Source organism: Trichechus manatus, unplaced genomic scaffold (assembly GCF_000243295.1).
Source record: "Trichechus manatus latirostris isolate Lorelei unplaced genomic scaffold, TriManLat1.0 scaffold00123, whole genome shotgun sequence".
NCBI classification, from domain to species: Eukaryota; Metazoa; Chordata; class Mammalia; order Sirenia; family Trichechidae; genus Trichechus; species Trichechus manatus.
Genome location: NW_004444059.1, coordinates 7973979 through 7993678, shown reverse-complemented (window position 1 = coordinate 7993678; position 19700 = coordinate 7973979). Strand labels below are relative to the sequence as shown.

Genomic DNA, 19700 nt, shown 5'->3' with positions numbered 1-19700 from the left:
GCTGAATTTCAAAAGTACCATCTGAAAATTTTTAAATTACATAAGGGCTGATCCTTTTCCACAACAACCATAGTTAATACAAGTAGTTATTTAATAGCTGCCATGAAATCTATGTAAATAGATTTTGGGACTTAAATTGCCCTAAATTAAGCTACAACTTAATATTTGGAGCCTATGTATGTTCCTTAAAACAGAAATTACATTGTGATGGTTTATGTAAATAAATGTTACCCCCTTTAAAAAAAGGAATGAAGGAAGGAAGGAAAAGCAAAAAAAAAGGCCCAATACCTTTAAAAGAAAGGAAAATAAATAACTGGGATATTAATTAAGAAATAATAAACTGGACTATAAAAATATAGAAGAGTTTGGTCATTACGTACTGTACACCTACTTTTGCATATGATATCCACAGAAGTTCATGAGGTTGCCCCTCAGCTAATCCAGAGCAGAATCCTGACTGCAGGCCCGTATTCTGGACTCCCCAACTCAGGTTTCATCTCGTTCCACCAAAAATGATCTAGCAGACAAAGATCAGACTGGACTAGAAGACATAAAATGATGCTCGTGAGGAGTGTGCTTCTTAGTTCAAGTAGATACACGAGACTAAAGGGGCAGCTCCCGTCCGGAGGCGAGATGAGAAGGTGGAAAGGGATAGCAGCTGGCTGAATGGAAACAGGAAATCCATGTCGCGTGTGGACGGGGGAATATGCTGTCACATTGTGGGGTGGAAAGGGGAAGTGTGCTGTCACATTGTGGAGATGGCAACTAGGGTCACATAATAGTGTGTGTATAAATTTTTGTATGAGAAACTAACTTGAGCTGTAGACTTTCACCTAAAGCACACACACACAAAAAAGATAAAGACAAAAATGATCTATCAGTGGTAGAAAAAATATTCATATTACTAATAAAAGTATGCAACTTAACTGAGTAAAAAAAAATGAATGTTTTCACTAGTTTATAGATGGAGAGGTGAATTCAGTTCTCTAAAAAATAAAAAAATATATATACGTAGCCTAGATAAGAATAATTTATTTTAAAATAAATTATTAAATTTAATTCCATCTTTTGAACCAAAGAAAAATCTATAAAGCTTTTCCTGGTACCTCCTTTCTCTTTTAAGGCAAATAGAATTTTCTTAGACCACTTCAAAATCAGACTTCACTGCTAAATATAACAGCCAAAATTTGAGTAAAAAACACCATGTGTGTTTGATCTACCATATGCTTTTTGGAAGATAGTCCTGATGGCTGGTAATTGCTTCTGGGCCCATCAGTAGACTACTGAGAAAGAGTGACTCTTCCTACCTAATGCTAAGTGAATGAAAACATAATGGGATAGCAACCATTGGGGACAGCAAACGTGAAGGAAGCAGCATCTCTGACTGCATTTGTCTACTGTTCAAAATTGCATAGGCAAAAATAGGCAAAAATGTCAGCATATTTTTTTCATTTTTTAAATGTTTTAGTGTTTTAATTCTGCCAGCATTTAATAATCAAATAGCATTTATTCACTTAAAAATAAGAACTGAGCACATACCACTGGCATGCACGGTGCAAAGTACTAGGGTGAATAAAAGACCGTGTAGGACAGATACAGGCACGGATGCAAAATGCATGTGCGGTACCCTGTTGTTGTTAGGTGCCGTCATGCCTGCCATCGCGTGGGTTCGAACTCATAGCAACCTTTAAGGACAGAGTAGAACTGCGCCATAGGGTTTAGTAGACGGACATCTTTACAGAAGCAGATCACTGGGTCTTCCCTCCAACAGAGTGGCTGGTGGGTTGAACTGCCAACGCTTCTATTAGCAGCCAAATGATAACCATTGAGCCACCAGGGCTCCTTGAGAGGTACCCTAAAATCCCGTGAAACCAAACCCGTTGCCGATGAGTTGATTCCAACTCATAAATTTTAGATGTAAATATTTTGGTAGCTATCATAGTTATCAAAGCTCACATCATTGTTGTAATTATGTAATAATTACAATTAGAAATATATAAAATTAAAAAAATAATTACAATTGTAATAATATCAATTGCTACAAACTAATACCAAAAGTTCTAATTAATTAAGGAATAATATGTTTTAAACTTTTTATTTCAAAAGCTTAAGCTTGCATTTTCCAATTTAATTTCATTACTAATTTTTATTCAAATCTGCTTTGGTTTTAACTTGCTATTCTGGAATTTGACCACTAAGGGGCATTAGTGCATAACGCTTCAAATTTCACACCTCAGAATAATTGAGTTTGAAAGTTTAACTTTATAAAATTAAAACAAATGCATTTTCCCATAATTATCTCTAAGGGGTGATATTATGTGTCATTTTAAAATTTATGGTTTATACTTTTTCCAATTAAAGTCATATAATGATCAGGGAAAAAAAGTAACTATATGTTTTTGAAGATGTGAATTTCTAAGAATTTATAATGAACACCAAAAAATTAAAAATAACATTGCCATTACATTTAATGCTCTTACTTTATGTAAACATTTTTAGATTAATTTAGTTTTCTGAAAAAATGTAATGATTAATTTTAAGCCTGTAATCAAACCCTTAGTACTGTGATTACAGAAAAATATTTTAAAATTAATTATCTAGAATTTACTTGTCATGTCACTTATTCTTTCATTTATTCACTGCATATTTATTATGTGCTCCTGGTCAGCAAATGTTTCATTAACTTATGTGTAAGAGGATGTTAAGGACATATATATTTAATATATTTGAAGCTTTGATACAATAAGCTTGTCTTAGTTATTTAGTGCTGCTATAACAGAAATACCCAAAGTGGATGGCTTTAACAAATAGAAGTTTATTCTCTCATAGTCTAGTAGGCTAGAAGTCCAAATTCAGGGTGCCCGCTTCAGGGGAAGGCTTTCTTTCTCTGTCAGCTCTGGAAGAAGGTCCTTGTCATCCATCTTCCCCTGATTTAGGAGCTTCTCAGCACAGGGACCCCGGGTCCAAAGGACCTACTCCTGGCTCACTTCCTTGGTGGGATGAGGTCCCCACATCTCTCTGCTCACTTATCTGTTTTATATCTCAAAAGAGATTTATTTAAGACACAGCCTAATCTTGTAGATCTAGTTCTGCCTCGTTAACATAACTGCCTTTAATCCTGCCTCATTAACGTAATAGAGGTAGGATTTACAACGCATAGGAAAATCACATCAGATGACAAAATGGTACACAGTCACACAATACTTGGAATCATGGCCTGGCTAAGTTGACACACATTTTTGGAGGACACAATTCAATCCATGACAAAGCTACTAAGACAGTGTTATTTAATCTGTCATTCTTCTATTCTGTTAAAGTTATAGGACAAATAATCATATAAATTATTCAATGAAAGTCCAATTATATGACTTTTGTTTTGATTTTCCAGCTCAATAGCTCTTAGAACAAATATAAATGCAGACACATTTTACTTATTAAATTAATTGTATAACCCCTTTTTTCCTGGAAAGGTCTTGAGACTATCTACCAAAAGATATGTATCTAGATATATCATTTTTGGCAACAACATTGTCCTTATCAGAGCCATTATCTTAGTTTACCTCATGAATTTCTTAGACTTTTCAATTCTGGCTGTTATCACTAAATTTTTTCTTTTTCTTTTACTGCAAATATTTATTAAAATTGTAATTTAGCAAGAAGTTATTGCATGTCAAGATGAATTCATAAAGATTACGTGGATCATGCAGGGCCCCTGCCACCAATCAGACCTGGACTCTATAATAGACTCCACTTTCCACTTCTAATTCTGTGACCCTGAGCCAGTGACTAAGCCTCTCTAAACCTCAAATTTCCCTTCCTAAAATTTTATTAATAATTCACTTACTTCATTCATGTTACTTCACTGTATTTGCAAAACTGGTTACTTCATATTTTTTTGTGAGGATTGAATGAGTGTCTATAAACTACTTGGCACAGAATTGGGCATATTGTAAGTAGTTATTATTATTATTATTTTTTAATAATACAGCCATCATTCCTCTTTTCTCAAAAAATTCCAGATTTTGCCAGATAGTTTTTTTTTTTTCCTGAATACAGATCTCATTTTTCACAATTTAATTCTCATACTGCTTACTGTACTGGAAACCTAGTCTGAGAGAAAAATTTCTAAATATTTCCTTTCTGAAGGCAATGGAGGGGTAATGATAGTCAACATTCATTGAGTGATTACTGTTTGTGCAGCAGTAGGTTAAATACTTTTAAAGTATTTCTCAGTTGATCTTCACAGTAATCCTCTATAACGTATGTATCATTATGATTTTCTCAATGTTCGAGATGGAAAAACTGAGGGTTAGAAAGTTTAAGTAACTTGTCTAGATTAGTCATACAACTCATTCGTGGCAGAGGCAGGATTTGAACCCAGACAGTCTGACTGTGGATCCTGTGTTCTTCGCCACTTCAGTTTGTTAATTCATTAGTTGATATTCATCTCTATACCTATTTAAATAATCCTAATCAGTGATTTGATACAGTACAAGTACTGCTAAACTCATATTTTATTGGACCTTTGATGCTCACTCAGTGTATTCAAATTACTGCATTGTCCCTACACTGTTAGCAACACTTGTAATACACCATAAAACAAGTTTACACAGTTTCAGGTGGGCTAATATAAAGTTCTAGGCAATTCTTGATAATCTCCTTTAGGTAGGTAGATGCATGTATGTGTTTGCTGGCATGTGGACATGCTTTTTTTTTGACTCTACAGACAAAGCTCCCTTCAAGACAAACATAGTCCTTACCCCAAGATTTTTGTTTACCTTTTTGAAGAAAATTATCCTAAACATGTCTCAAGAAAGTGTTTACATTTGAGAAATAACCATTTCATACTAGAGGATGCTTTAATTTTGAACAGAAATTTTGCTTCTGTAGACAAGAAAAAAAAGAGAGAAGAAACAGAAATAATATTAATAATAATTACTATTATAAAACAGAAAGCATTTTTGATCCTTTCAATTTTTTTGGCTGTCCATTGTTGAACAAGATCGTGAATTATGGGACAACACAGAGGCATTGATTGGTTGCAATAAACAAGGAAGGTTGGGCAATAATCCTGGCAAAGGCAAAGATCAAATTAGGGCTGAAAAAAACAGAGCAGAAAACCAGGCAGGCATAGTGAGAAGATACCAGCCCTAAAGGGGTGGTTCTCAGCTGGAAGTGATTTTTTTCCCCTGGAGGACATTTGACAATGTTTGGACACATTTTTTGTTGTCACAACTATGGGGGATAGGGGTGTTATGGGCATCTGTTCAGTGGTGATGCTGCAAAATAGACTACAATGCACAAGACAGCCCCCACAATAAAGAATTATCTGGTACAAATTGTCGATAGGTCTAAAAATTTAGAAAACCTACTCTAAAAAAAGGTGAATTACATGCTTTAGAATATGAGAACTGGCCAGTGAAAGATTTTAAGCATGATGTGTTGCAAACAAAGAGAAGGTACATTGTTTTGAACAGTGAGTGTCAGGGGAATAAAAATTATAAGAAGCCAGATGTAAGAAAACATTTTCGAAAATGGCATGAGTAGTACAGATTTCATGTAGTTTGTAAATTTAAAGCTCTTAAAATTTAATAAACAGTGGAAGAAATAGGTAGAAGCTGTATAGGCTCTTAACATAATTCTGTGACTCACACAAAACTCACAAAGGCATTCTGCTCATGACAAGAACTTTCATTGTCTTCTCATTAGTAATCTATTCAAAAAGAGTTAGGGAATTAAAGAATTCTATCATGTCTCACTCTGTCTGAACATGTAACTTTCCTGACCTCCCTTTCAGTACCCTAATAAACCTTTACCTACAACTAACTGCTTATTTTATTGGCTATTTTCCATGGGTAAACTCTGAAGAATGTATTATGTTCTACCAGTTAACTAGTTGCCATCAAGTCAATTCCCACTTGTGGTGACCCCATGTATTGCAGAGTAGAACTGTGCTCCAGGCCTTTCTTCTGAGACTTTGAACCACCAACCTTTTGGCTAGTATTCAAGCACTTAACTGTTTGTGCCACCCAGGGACTACCCTGTGATCACTAGGAGTGTCTATAGTTGGACTGGCTTCCTAAGGTCATCACACATCTAATATAAAGACCTAGTCAGATGAAGTTACCTTCTAGTACAAAATCCCATAATAAGCATTTGGTGATGATAATGATGAGTGAATTGAATTAATCGCAGATAGCAGCAAATCTTAATTTTTTTAGAGATGTGTTGGTTTGGGGGATGTAAAATTCATACAAATTAAGGGCATACTTTTGTTTTACATAAAACTCCTCATACACAAAAGAGCTCTACAACAATTATTATGTCTGTTTATGCTTACAAAACATAGTCAATAAAATGAGGGAAAATAAACATGAAAACCTTTGGTATCTTAGGAGTTTTATAATTTTACACCATGAATTTTGATGCTTTATGATGTCACACTAGAAATATACTGTCTTGTCATTAGTTATTATGTTCTGTAAAAAAAAGTCTAATTTTCTTATTTGTTTTTAAAAACAGAATAGTATCTAAAGATCTGGATTTTTGGTCTCATATTGCCATTGAGAAGTTTTATGACAGTAGGCAAAACAGTCTGTGTGAGTCTCAGACTTCTCATTTATCAAATGAGAAGTTTGGGCCACATCACAAGTTTAAAAAACAACAACAACGAAAAGGTTTTAGTGTCACAACCTTTTTTGCAAAGCAAATTTAACTCAATCTCAATATTAAAAAAGGTGAAGGTGAGTTGTCCTGATTAAAGATGGAATGAGAGAGAGAGTGTGTGTGTGTGTGTGTGTGTGTGTAGGAGACTACATAGCCAAGAGCCCTACCTACAGGGCCTCTCACTTCTTTGTATCCCACCAAACTTCCCATTCAGGTCCTTCCTTCCCTTCCTTTCATCAAGTGGTACATAAAGATCCTCAGACCTCTAAGGCTAATGTAAATCATTTTCTTTTTTTTTGGTGAAAATATACATAAAAAGACATACACCTGTTCAACAATTTTTACATGTCCAGTTCATTGACAATAGTTACATTCTTCACATTATGTCACCTTTCTCACTATCTCTGCCCCTATAGTTTCACCACCGTTAACTTACGTGCTCTGCCTCTTAAAGTTCTCATCTGGTTTAGAGTTACTGTTATCATTTCAATCTCATATAGGTAATTCTTCAATAGTGCACAAAGCTCAAGACATACATTATTTATTGAAATTAATTGTTTAGTTTAAAGATTACTTCATGGGATAGTTTCGGCTCAAGGTTCAAAAGTTGTTTCCAGGCAATAGATTCAGGGATGCTTCCAGTCTGAATGTGTCCAGTAGGTCTGGTTTCCAGTAAGAATTCCTGAATTTTCCTCCTTTTGATCATGATCCATCTGTTGGGTCCCTGATCAAAATATTCAGTAATGGTAGCTGGACACTATCCATTTCTTCTGGTCTCATGGCAAGAGAGGTAGTAATTCATGGAGGCATTTAGACCCGCAAACCATTTCTTTCTCTGATTCCTGGATCTCCTTCTTCCTCTGTTGCTCCTGTCAATTAGAGACCAATCACTGTATCTTGGGTGGCCACTGGAAAGCTCTGAAGACCTCAGGTACTACCCACTGAACCAGGAGGAAGAGTAGAAACTCTTAAATTAATATTAGGCCAATTGACTGGACAGGCCCACAAGACCTAATGTGAATCAACTTGAAATCCATACAATTAAAAGATATCCAAAGTTTCCTTCAACTCTAAAATACAGACTCTAAATCCAAGGCATTGATGTTTTTGTCCATTATTCAAAATGTTTAGCTGAGACCTCAAAAAAAAATTTCCTTCGTTTTGAGTCTTAATTTAAAATAGATCAATTGATCTAAATTAGACTTTTCAGTCATCACTCTCACCATTTATTTTATATCAAAATAGCCATACTTAGGGATATTCAACATTCCCATTTATTCTATAAGTATTAGGTGAGTTCTTAGTAATTATCCTTGACCTCTTCCCTAGGTTATTTAAATTTTTATTTTTCTAATAACATTATTTCATTTTCAAAACTTTTTTCTTGTAAGTCATATCGCTTTTATTTTTTTACATGCAGTCAATTTTAATGCTGATGCATTACTTAAAATATTACTAACTTGAATACTAGATAATAGTAGGGAATTAGTGTTAATTATGTTATATATCATTCGCTTTACTGGATAAAAACGCAGTCCAAAAGAACATTTCAAGCTCTACCTGAAGTACAACGCTGTCAGTGATAGGATAACATATGCCTACAAGGAAGACCACTTAATATAACTATTATTCAAATTTATGCACCAACTACTAAGGCCAAAGATGAAGAAACTGAAGATTTTTACCAGTTTTTGCAGTCTGAAATTGATAAAACATGCAATCACAATGCATTGATAATTATTAGTGATTGGAATGCAAAAGTTGGAAACAAAGAAAAAGGATCCGAAGTTGAAAAATATGGCCTTGATAATAGAAATGATACTGGAGATAGAATGATGATAGAATTTTCCAAGACCAACGACTTCTTCATCACAAGTACTTTTTTTCAGCTACATAAATGGTGACTATACACATGGACCTCACCGATGAAATACACAGGAGTCAAATCGACTACATCTATGGAAAGAGACGATGGAAAACCTCAATATCATCAGTCAGAACAAGGCCAGGGGCACTGTGGAACAGACCATCAATTGCTCATAAGCAATTTCAAGTTGAAGCTGAAGAAAATTTAAACAAGTCTATGAGAGCCAAAGTGCGACCTTTAGTATATCCCACCTGAATTTAGAGACGATCTCAAGAATAGCTTTGACACATTGAACACTAATGACAGAAGACCAGACGAGTTGTGGAAGGACATTATACATGAAGAAAGCTAGAGGCCATTAAAAAGACAAGAAAGAAAGAAAAGACCAAAATGAATGTCAGAAGAGAGACTCTGAAACTTGCTCTTGAATGTCAAGTAGTTAAAGCAAAGAGAAGAAATGATGAAGTAAAAGACCTGAACAGAAGGGCGTCTTGAGAAGACAAAGTAAAGTATTATAATAACATGTGCAAAGACTTTGACTTAGAAAACCGAAAGGGAAGAACGCATTTGGCATTTCTCAAGCTGAAAGAACTGAAGAAAAAATTCAAGCCTCAAGTTGCAATATTGAAGGGTTCTATGGGAAAAATATTAAACGATGCAAGAAGCATCAAAAGAAGATGGAAAGAATACACAGAGTCACTATACCAAAAAGAATTGGTCGATGTTCAGCCATTTCAGGGGGTAGTATATGATCAAGAATTGATGGTAATGAAGGAAGAGGTCGAAGCTTCACTGATTGCACTGGCGAAAACATAGCTCCAGGAATTGAGGGAATACCAATTGAGATGTTTCAACAAACAGATGCAGCGCTGCAAGTGCTCGCTCCTCTATGCCAAGAAATTTGGAAGACAGCTACCTGGCCAACAGACTGGAAGAGATCCATATTTATGCCTATTCCCAAGAAAGGTGATCCAACCAAATGCAGAAGTTATCAAACAATATCATTAATCCCACACAAGAGTAAAATTTTGCTGAAGATCATTCAAAAGTGGTTGCAGCAGTACATCGGCAGGGAACTGCCAGAATTTCAAGCCAGGTTCAGAAGAGAACGTGGAACCAGGGATATCATTGCTGATGTCAGATGGATCATGGCTGAAAGCAGAGAATACCAGAAAGATGTTTACCTGTGTTTTATTGACTATGAAAAGGCATTTGACTGTGTGGATCATAACAAATTATAGATAACACTGTGAAGAATGGGAATTCCAGAACACTTAATTGTGCTAATGAGGAAACTGTATAGATCAAGAGGCAGTCGTTCGAACAGAACAAGGGGGTACTGCATGGTTTAAAGTCAGGAAAGGTGTGTGTCAGGGTTGTATCCTTTCACCATACTTACTTAATCTGTATGCCGAACAAAAAACTTGAGAATCTGGACTATATGAAAAAGAACATGGCATCAGGATTGGAGGAAGACTCATTAACAACCCGTGTTATGCAGATGACACAACCTTGCTTGCTGAAAGTGAAGAGGACTTGAAGCACTTACTGATGAAGATCAAAGACCACAGCCTTCAGTATGGATTACACTTCAACATAAAGACAACAAAAATCTTCACAACTGGACCAATAAGCAACATCATGATAAATGGAGAAAAGTTCGAAGTTGTCAAGGATTTCATTTTACCTGGATCCACAATCAACACCTATGGAAGCAGCAGTCAAGAAATCAAAAGACATATTGCATTGGGCAAATCTGCTGCAAAAGACTTCTTTAAAATGTTAAAAAGCAAAGATGTCACTTTAAGGACTAAGGTGCGCCTGACCCAAGCCATGGTGTTTTCCGTCGCCTCATATGCATGAGAAAGCTGGACAATGAATAAGAAAGAATGAAGAAGAATTGATGCCTTTGAATTATTGTTGGCGAAGAATATTGAATATATCGTGGACTGCTAAAAGAAAGAACAAATCCGTCTTGGAATAAATACAGCCAGAATGTTTCTTAGAAGTAAGGATGGTGAGACTACATCTCACATAGTTTGGGCATGTTATCAGGAGGGATCAGCCCCTAGAGAAGGACATCGTGCTTGGTAAAGTAGAGGGTCAGGGAAAAAGAGGAAGACTCTCAACGAGATGGATTAGCACAGTGTCTGCAACAATGTGCTCAAGCATAACAATGATTGTGAGGATGGTGCTGAACCAGGCAGTGTTTCATTCTGTTGTACATAGGGTCACTGTGAGTGGGAACCAAACTGATAGCACCTAACAACAATAACATGTTATATATGAAAATAGTTTTGTGACTATGTAGGAGAACGAATGGCCCTATATTTCTGGAGATGCAAGCTGAAGACTTACCGGGTGAAGTATGATGTCTTTAACTGATTTTTCAAGGGTTCAGCAATAGATGATAGATAGATAGGTAGGTAAATAGGTAGGTAGATTGAAGATAAAGATAAAGAAAGATATAGCTAGCTAGCTGTCTAGACGAATAAAGTAAGTGGCAAAAAAAGTTTATAATTATTAAATTTGGCTGGTTGATATATGGATGGCCATTTTACTATTCTTTCCGCTCTGCTGTTTGAAAGTTTACATAGGAAAATGTTCGATAAATAGATAAAGTAATAACATATTTTATTTTTGCTGCTAGGAGAAACTATCCACGTCTCCTTCCCAAACTGTGACCCTAAATCTAGTTGTGTGATCTAAAAACCACTACTTTGCAAACCACGTGACTTGGTGTGGACTATATATTAACTATAGAGCCTTACACAAGTAGCTTAACTTTAAGTCTCAAATTCTTTATCTCTAAAATGAGGATATTGATACTGTCTTCCTGGGTTTTATAAAATGTGAATGAGAAAATGTATGCAAAGTAGTTAGCACATTGCCAAGCATCAATAAATTAGATCAAGTAATAGTAGGAGTGCAGTAGTAGAGGTAGCAATGGCAATAGTAATAGTAGAAATTGTAGTAGTAATTTTAATAGCAGTAGCAGTAATAGTAGTAACAGCAATAGTAGTAGTGGTAGTAATATTCTATTAACAGCAATAGTAGTAGCGGTAGTAGTGGTTATAGCTATGGTAGTATTTTTTCCTCATCTGTAAAGTAGGGTTAGAAATGATACCTGTCTTGTGGGGTTGTTGTTAAGAGTAAATGAGTTTGCATGTGTAAAATGTGTATTAAAGTCCCTGGTGCCTAGGAAGTCTACTACATATTTACTGTTGGTAGTGCTGGTAGTGGTAATGTTTGCAGTTGCATACATTTGCTATACTTATTCCTTCTCTACTTTAATGAGTCAAAAGTTAAAAAAAAAAAGTTTCATTTTTTTTTTGGATGTAGTATGTATCACATATATTTAATAATTTTTGCCTATAAGTTCTAGAATATTCTCTTTAAAGGATTTGCTTTCCTCCAGCCTTCTATATCTGCCCTTTTACTTTGAACTACAATGGAACAAGAGACCTTTTTGTTAGTATATAGCCATTACAAGCTCTAAGTCTTACCTAGACTTTATTTGTACTCTACAACACATTTCTTTGTTCATTATGACGAATTTAGCTTGTTAACACAATTGAGTAATTTAGATTCATTTATACTGCATGAATGATTTTCCTGAATTAGTATATGGGGAAGGGGAAAGGAAGGAATGAGCATTTATATGCTGGAAGTCTTTTGACTTAAACTTGAGCAATTTCTGAGTGGTAAACCACATATACACTTTGGAACATCCCTGAGCTTTGCTATCACAATTTCCAGTATGTGATTCAACTCTCCTCATATGAAGGGAAGCATTTTGTAATTCGGCCAAGCTGTGGTTTCTAGTGAAAATAGAGACAGCATTCGTATCTAATTTGTGGCTAGAATATGCTGAAGCCCATGATCTTTACTTGCTTTGTAAGCGTTCTGTCAACCGCTGAGAACCTCAACTTCTCCTGAGGTATGGAAAGTGCTACCACCATTTATGAAAACTTCAGGGAAGCTGTTATACATATATAACTATATTGAAAATGATATAGTATATTTTTCCTTTGCTTTGCTTCTGAGAAGTTTTCCATGCCACACCTTGGCCAAATATAGAGTAAATGAGCACAAACCTGGAAGTTGTTCACTATTGCTTTGTACGAGTAAGCTGATCGCTACCTTCCTGACTTCTAAAATGAGATTAGCATTTTAAACTTTTAGAATAGTTTAATTAAAAGTTTAGGGAGAGTTTAGTCCAAAAATTCAGTAAGTATAAATTTAATGTACTTATAGTTCAGTAAGTGTAAATTTAATAGAATAAAACATTAAATAGTTCATGTTTTTGTTACACGCGATACAGTATAAAATGCGTGATCACATTATTTCTCTCAGAATAAAATAAGTGTTATGTTTTAAACTGGAAGTTTGGGAAAAGAAAGATAGCAATTTCATTAAGAAAAAATAATATTAGCTATACATCATATTAACATTAAAACAAGGGCCATTGTGGTACCACAACTTGTTCATTTTTGTATTATTTTTCTGGCCTCAATTTTTTTTTAATTGTAAGATTGGGCTTAAAAAAATTAAAATTTAAAATTTCTGAGGTGTTTTACTATTTTTTAATTCCAATCTAATATCAAGACTCATTGAAGCAGTGAAAGTTTAGTATCAGGATTAGCTTTCAGTTAGAAGTATTATACAACCAATGTGCTGAGTACACATAAAGAAAGAATACAAGATAATTAAGTATTTTTTATTTTGATGACAACACTTTTCTATTATCTCAGTCATAATAATTTGAAGAGATTTTACTTAATATATTTCTGTTAATGAATATTGATAGTGTTAGCATGCAGTTCTATTAAAAATATCAGAACACATTAAATCAGTCTCTTTTACAAATATATAGTGTTTAAACTGTATTATTTTATTTTATTTTATTTTTTCTCACTAGAAAATTACATAAATATATGTGCTTATTAGCCTTTATGATAGTTTAAGAAAAAAATCTTTTACAATTAGTTAGCATCCCCATTTGTAGACTCGTATTCTCTCTATATCTCATTTTATTTAAAAATAAGGAGTTATCAATAATAAAATAATATCTTTTTACCACCTTTATTACATGAATTCTATTTTTTTGTGGTTTAGAAAATTTAGAGATTTAAATTTTTGTATGTGTTAACTGCATTCTTTTCTCTATAAGTTTATTTATTTTTCTCTAAACTTTTCTTTTTCTCATAAAATTGGCATATGAATAAATTGAAATATAGTAAACATGGAATAGTAGCAATAGGTTTTCTCAATTCAGCTATTTTATAACATTTTCATTATTTACGTGAAAAATATCATGTATCATTACTAAAAGAATGTCTGCTTGATGAAAACATGTTAGATAATATATATTACTTCTTTAATTTAATATTTATTTATTGCATTTCCATTGTGTGTCAGATATTGTATTAAGTACTTGGTATGTAATAATATATACATTATCTTTCTCTTCAAGGAATTAGTCTATTGAGAGATGAAAAATTAGGCAATTTTAGTAGAGACAGATAGTTACAATGAAAATGTACAATGACCAATACCTAACCCCGCCTTTGGAGGCCAGAGAAGAAAGAGGCATCTATGCTGTGAATTGAAGTTAGCCAGGTGATAGAGGTGGGCTGTGGGGGGAATCTGTGCAAAGGTAAGTGATATGTGCAAAAATTCTCCAGGTGAGGGAGCACGTGGCAAAGTGTAAATTGTTCAAAGTGGCTGGAGAGGAGGCGGTGGATGAAGGAATAGTGTGAGGTGGTAGCAAGAGTGAGGAGGACAGTGATGATTTAGTGGTAGAATTCGCACCTTCATGATTCTGGCCAATGAACTTCAAATGCAACTACCACCGGTCTGTCAGTGGAGGCTCGTGTGTTGCTATAAGGCTGAACAGGTTTCAGCAGAGCTTCCAGACTAAGAGAGACTAGGAAGGCCTGGCAGTCTACTTGTAAAAATCAGCCAATGAGAAGCCAATGATCAAAATGGTTGGATCAGCAACTAATCATGGGGATGCTACAGGACAGGGCAGCATTTCATTCCGTTGTGCATGAGGTCACCATGAGTCAGGGCCAACTCCAAGGTAGCTTACAACGACAGCAAGAGAGTACACTTCATCCTGACACCAGAGAACTTGGTGTTGATTATCATGGGCTCTATGTTCTTGCTAACTGCTTGTAGCTGGTAAGAAGTGAAAATGTATTCTTAAGAGCACATGCCAGAATTCTAGATAAGTGCTTTGATTAGTTCATTCAAACAACACGTATTTAGTGTTATGTTCCTGACACTATGCTGGTTCTGGGGATACAAGGCTAAACAAAACATATATGCTTCCTCCTCTCATAAAACTGACAGTCTACCAAAATCCATTGCCATCAAATCAATTCTGACTCATAGCAACGCTATAGGACAGAGTAAAACTGCCCCGTAGGGTTTCCAAGGAGCAGCTGGTGGATTCAAATTGCTGACCTTTTGGGTAATAGCTGTAGCATGCTGTAGCTTTTAACCACTGTGCTACCAGGGGAGACCAATTTCAATCACATAATCATACAAATATTAAGTTGCAACTGACATAAAGTACAAGGTGTTATGATAAAATATAACAAGGGGACCTGTCTAGATCAGAGAATAAGGGAAGCCTTGCTTGAGGAAGTGATTTGGGTGTTGGGAGGTATAAGTAAGTGTTATTTAGGTGAAGGTGGTAAGGTGATGTTGTATGAGGGAATAGCAATTTTGGGAGAGAACAAACCATGGAGAATCAGAGATGAGAGAGAACAGGATGCATTTGACATCCTGAAAGGGGACATTCTTCCTGGAGAGCAGGGTGTAAATGGGGTGGTGGCACTAGATGAGGCTGGAGGTTTGGACAGAGGCTAGTAAGGATGGAGATCCAGCTGGCCTACGGTCTTTATCCCAGAAACAAGAACGTTTTGAAACTTTCTGTTTAGTTTTTACCGGAAGAAGTAATTTGATCATATTTGTATCTTTAAAATCTAACTCTGGGTGTCAAGAGGACAAAAGGGTAGAGGGGACTCGGGGGGAGGTAGTGACCAAAGAAGATGCAGTTGTTCAGGTAAGAGATGGGGGTAGCTTAAGCAAGGGTAGAGGCAGTAGTAAGGGAAAGCGTTCGATCTTCTTTCCTGAGACGTTCAATTTTTTAGTCATCTGTGAACACACACTTTCCAGAAACTTTGAGGATATTCTTAACTTATCCTCTCCTTCACCTTCTTTACCATTGTATTACACATTGGATTTATCCATTTCTTTCCATCATGGTATGGCAAAGAGAGAACAGATCGAAAGAACGGAAAGAAAGAACTCCCCATCTCAGGAATTTGCAGAAATCTTGGGGACTGTTTGAATTTTTTGTCAATCTAAACCACAAGAAATGCAAAGACTCTAACTGACATTAAATTGTATAACCTATAGCTACACTTTTACTGAAACTTGTCTAATATAAAGGTATAAACTGTGTGGCCATTGAACAGTTTTTTAATATATAGATATTAGTATTCTGTTACAACCATCTAAGCCAATATGCTCAGATAATTAAACCAAAAAACCTGTTGCCGTCAAGTAAATTCCAACTCATAGTGACCCTATAGGATGAAGTCGAGCTGCCTCATAGGTTTTTCAAGGCTGTAATCTTTATGGAAGCAGACTGCCACTTCTTTCTCTTGCAGAGTGGCCAGTGGGTTCGAACTGCCAAACTTTCGGCGAGTAGACAAGCACTTAATCACTGCATTACCAGGGCTCCTGTGCGCAGATAATAACTAGCGATTATTCTTAACCTCATTAATCAAGCAAGAATTACAAACTTAAATTCTTTCCAAGATCAGCAGGTTACATAATACAATCGACTCTCATCATTTACAGTAGTTATTTTCTATAAAGTTGCTGTGAACACTGAATTATCAAATACTGGACCATTGCTCCTTGGAAAAATATAGGGTTAGGTTCATATGAGTATCTGGTCACAATATTTTCATCACCTGATCGATAAATAACCTTGTATTATGTGTATTTCTGTTTAAGACATTGTATTTATTATATATTGTTGATTTGTTAACATAAAACTGACAGCCAACAACACTACAACTCTTGCCTGAATGACACTAGACAGCCCTTCAGCATTCTGCTTGGGAACCATTTTAAACAGAAAAATCTTCAACAAAAAAGCATACGAATGGGACAAACATGGCACTAAATAGACTGTGACAAGGACACTTGTTTACAATATGAGAACTGAAAAAAGAAGGCAGAGTATCACCTTGTTTGACTTCAGCTCGGAACATCCAGTACTACAATGCCACCAGACGTCAGACTGGCCTGCATCTGGCTGGCTGGCCTGTGGGTTGGAAGGCTGTGCAATTCAATGCTTAGAGAGTGTATTTGTTGTTAGCAGCAGTTGAGTCGGCTCCAATTCATGATGACCCCATGCACGCTAGAATAAATGTTGCCCTGTTCTGCGCCATCTTCATGGTAATTGGTATGCTTGAGTACATTTGTTGCAGTTGCTGTGTATTTTGAGTGCCTTCCAACCTAGAGGGCTCATCTTCCAGCACTATATTGGACAATATTATATTGTGACACGTAGAGTTTTCATTGGCTAATTTTCAAAAGTAGGTTACCAGGCCTTTCTTCATAGTCTGTCATAGCATGGAGGCTCTGCTGAAACCTGTCCACCATGGTTGACCCTGCTAGTACTTGAAATAATGGTGGCATAGCTTCCAGCATTATGAAACATGCAAGCCACCATAGTACAACAAACTGACAGACAAGTGGTCGACATAAACAATAGGCTTATCTATTATGTAAAATAGTAACCATTTATTTTTCATCCTTTTCTGTATCTGGATTTCTATGACTGGAATATTAAATTAATATTTTTGGTTCATAGAAAAACTCATTTAGAATTTGAGTTTTCAAAATTTTTCTTCTAAGAAAGTTTATTGGAGATAATGAGCATGGACTTTGATATGCTTCCACCACCAGAGAAACTGAGTGACCTTAGTTAAACTACTTGAATAAGTCTCTTTTATCCTTAGTAAAATGGACGTAATCAGACCTATAGCAAAGGGCTGTTGTCTGATGACAATTAAATAATATATAAAATTGCACAGGATCTGGTACATAGTAGACACACAAAAATATTAGCTATTTTTAGAAATTGCATTGGTGTCTTGTCATCACAAGCAAAATTACCTCAACATTCCTTCAGAAAAGTATGAACTGTACACCCTTCTAAGCACTGAAATACAGCAGTGAACAAAACAAAAGGCTTGTCCTCAAAGCGATATTTTGGCGATAAAATACGTTAGAAGAACTGTCAAACTTAAAATTAGTCAATTAGATTGACTTTGCAAAACCAAATTAGTAATTCTTCCCAGCCAAAGAACACTTATTTATCCTCATTGACATTTAGCAGTAAGATTATTATATTTTCATAGTTCTCTTTAAAAGATGTCAGTAAGTTATTTCATCCCTTGGATTTTATTAGTATATATATGTATATATATAAAACATTGCCATCAATTCGATTCTGACTCACAGCAACCCTAAAGGACACAGAAGAACTGTTCCACAGGGTTTCCAAGGCTGTAAATCTTTGTGGAAGCAGACTGCCACATCTTTTTCCTGTGGAGCAGTTTGTGGGTTTGAACCACCAACCTGTCGGCTAGCACCTGAGCATTTAACCATTGAATCACCCGGGCTCTTTTTTTTTTTGCTAGTATAGCCCTATGATAATAGAAATAGTAGGATGTTAAAGGATTTATCATCATTATAAATGGATAAAATATTGAAGTTGTTAAGAATTTCATTTTACTTGGATCCACAATCGACGCCCACGGAAGCAGCAGTCAAGAAATTAAACGACGGATTGCATTGGGCAAGTCTGCTGCAAAAGACTTCTTTGAAGTGTTGAAGAGCAAAAATGTCACTCTGAGGACTAAGGTGCCCCTGACCCAAGCCATGATGTTATCAGTCACCTCATATACATGTGAAAGCTGTACAATGAATAAGGAACATTGAAGAATAATTGATGCTTTTGAATTATGATTTTGGTGAAGAATATTGAATATACCATGGACTGCCAGAAGAACGAAGAAGTGTCTTGGAGGAAGTACAGCTAGAGTGCTCCTTGGAAGCAAGGTTGGTAAACTTCGTCTCATGTACTTAGGACATGTTGTCAGGGGGGACCTGTCCCTGGAGAAGGACGTCATACTTGGTAAGGTAGATGGTCAGCGAAAAAGAGGAAGACCCTCAACAAGATGGATTGACACAGTGGCTTCAACAATGGGTTCAAACATAGCAATGATTGTGAGGATGGTGCAGGACCAGGCAGTGTTTCATTCTCCTATGAGTTGGAACTGACTCAATGGCACCTAACAAAAACAACAAAGGATTTATAGCTAAAAAGGACTTCAGCAATTTATTCAGTCACCTTATTTTTCAGATAAGATACTGAATTAAGTACTTGGGCAACGCCATACAGATAACATACCTAATACAGTGTTCATTTTAATAGGGGGAAATGTACCTCTTGTATCCTAAATGCCATATAACTGATGAAAAACATACTGATTTGAATGACTTCTGTTTTTGCCAACAGCTAGATTCCAATGGGGAACTGCTCATCCGAAATGCCCAGCTGAAACATGCTGGAAGATACACTTGCACCGCTCAGACAATTGTGGACAATTCTTCAGCTTCAGCTGACCTCGTTGTGCGAGGTAAGAATTTCAACATTTTAAAATCACAAAACCAAAGGTATTTGACTTGCATAAATATTTATAATCTTCTGGTGACTCTGGCTCAAATTCTTATTTATTCAGAGTCTTGATCCTTGAAAATGGCTTCTTATCCATGCCTAGTGATGATTTATGCCAGACAAGTAATAAACAACACTAATTTTATTTGTTTTACTAACTACATATGTCCTAGAAACATACACCACAACCTCCTACTAAATGTTTGTGCTTTTATACTTAGGACTTACCAGAAGTTCTCATTGCATGCTAATGCTTTCAGTGTGTTGAGTATAGTGCTATTTCCATTTTTATTTTTTCGGTACTGATGCTGTTTAGTATAGCCTCCAATGTTATATATTTATCACTACCATCTTGGCATAAAAATTTAATTTATATATGTATCTTGTTTCTAT

At 35.6% G+C, this 19700-nt stretch overlaps 1 protein-coding gene across 3 annotated transcripts in view; it reads left to right on the top strand.

Annotated features, from left to right (window-relative positions):
* Nucleotides 1-19700, top strand: part of CNTN1 (contactin 1) — a 262164-nt gene that overhangs the window by 125131 nt on the left and 117333 nt on the right. For all 3 annotated transcript variants that reach the window (XM_004384584.2, XM_004384585.2, XM_004384586.2), the window contains one exon: nt 19149-19269. In XM_004384584.2, coding sequence (XP_004384641.1) covers nt 19149-19269 — 121 coding nt within the window. The remainder of the gene's footprint in view (nt 1-19148; nt 19270-19700) is intronic.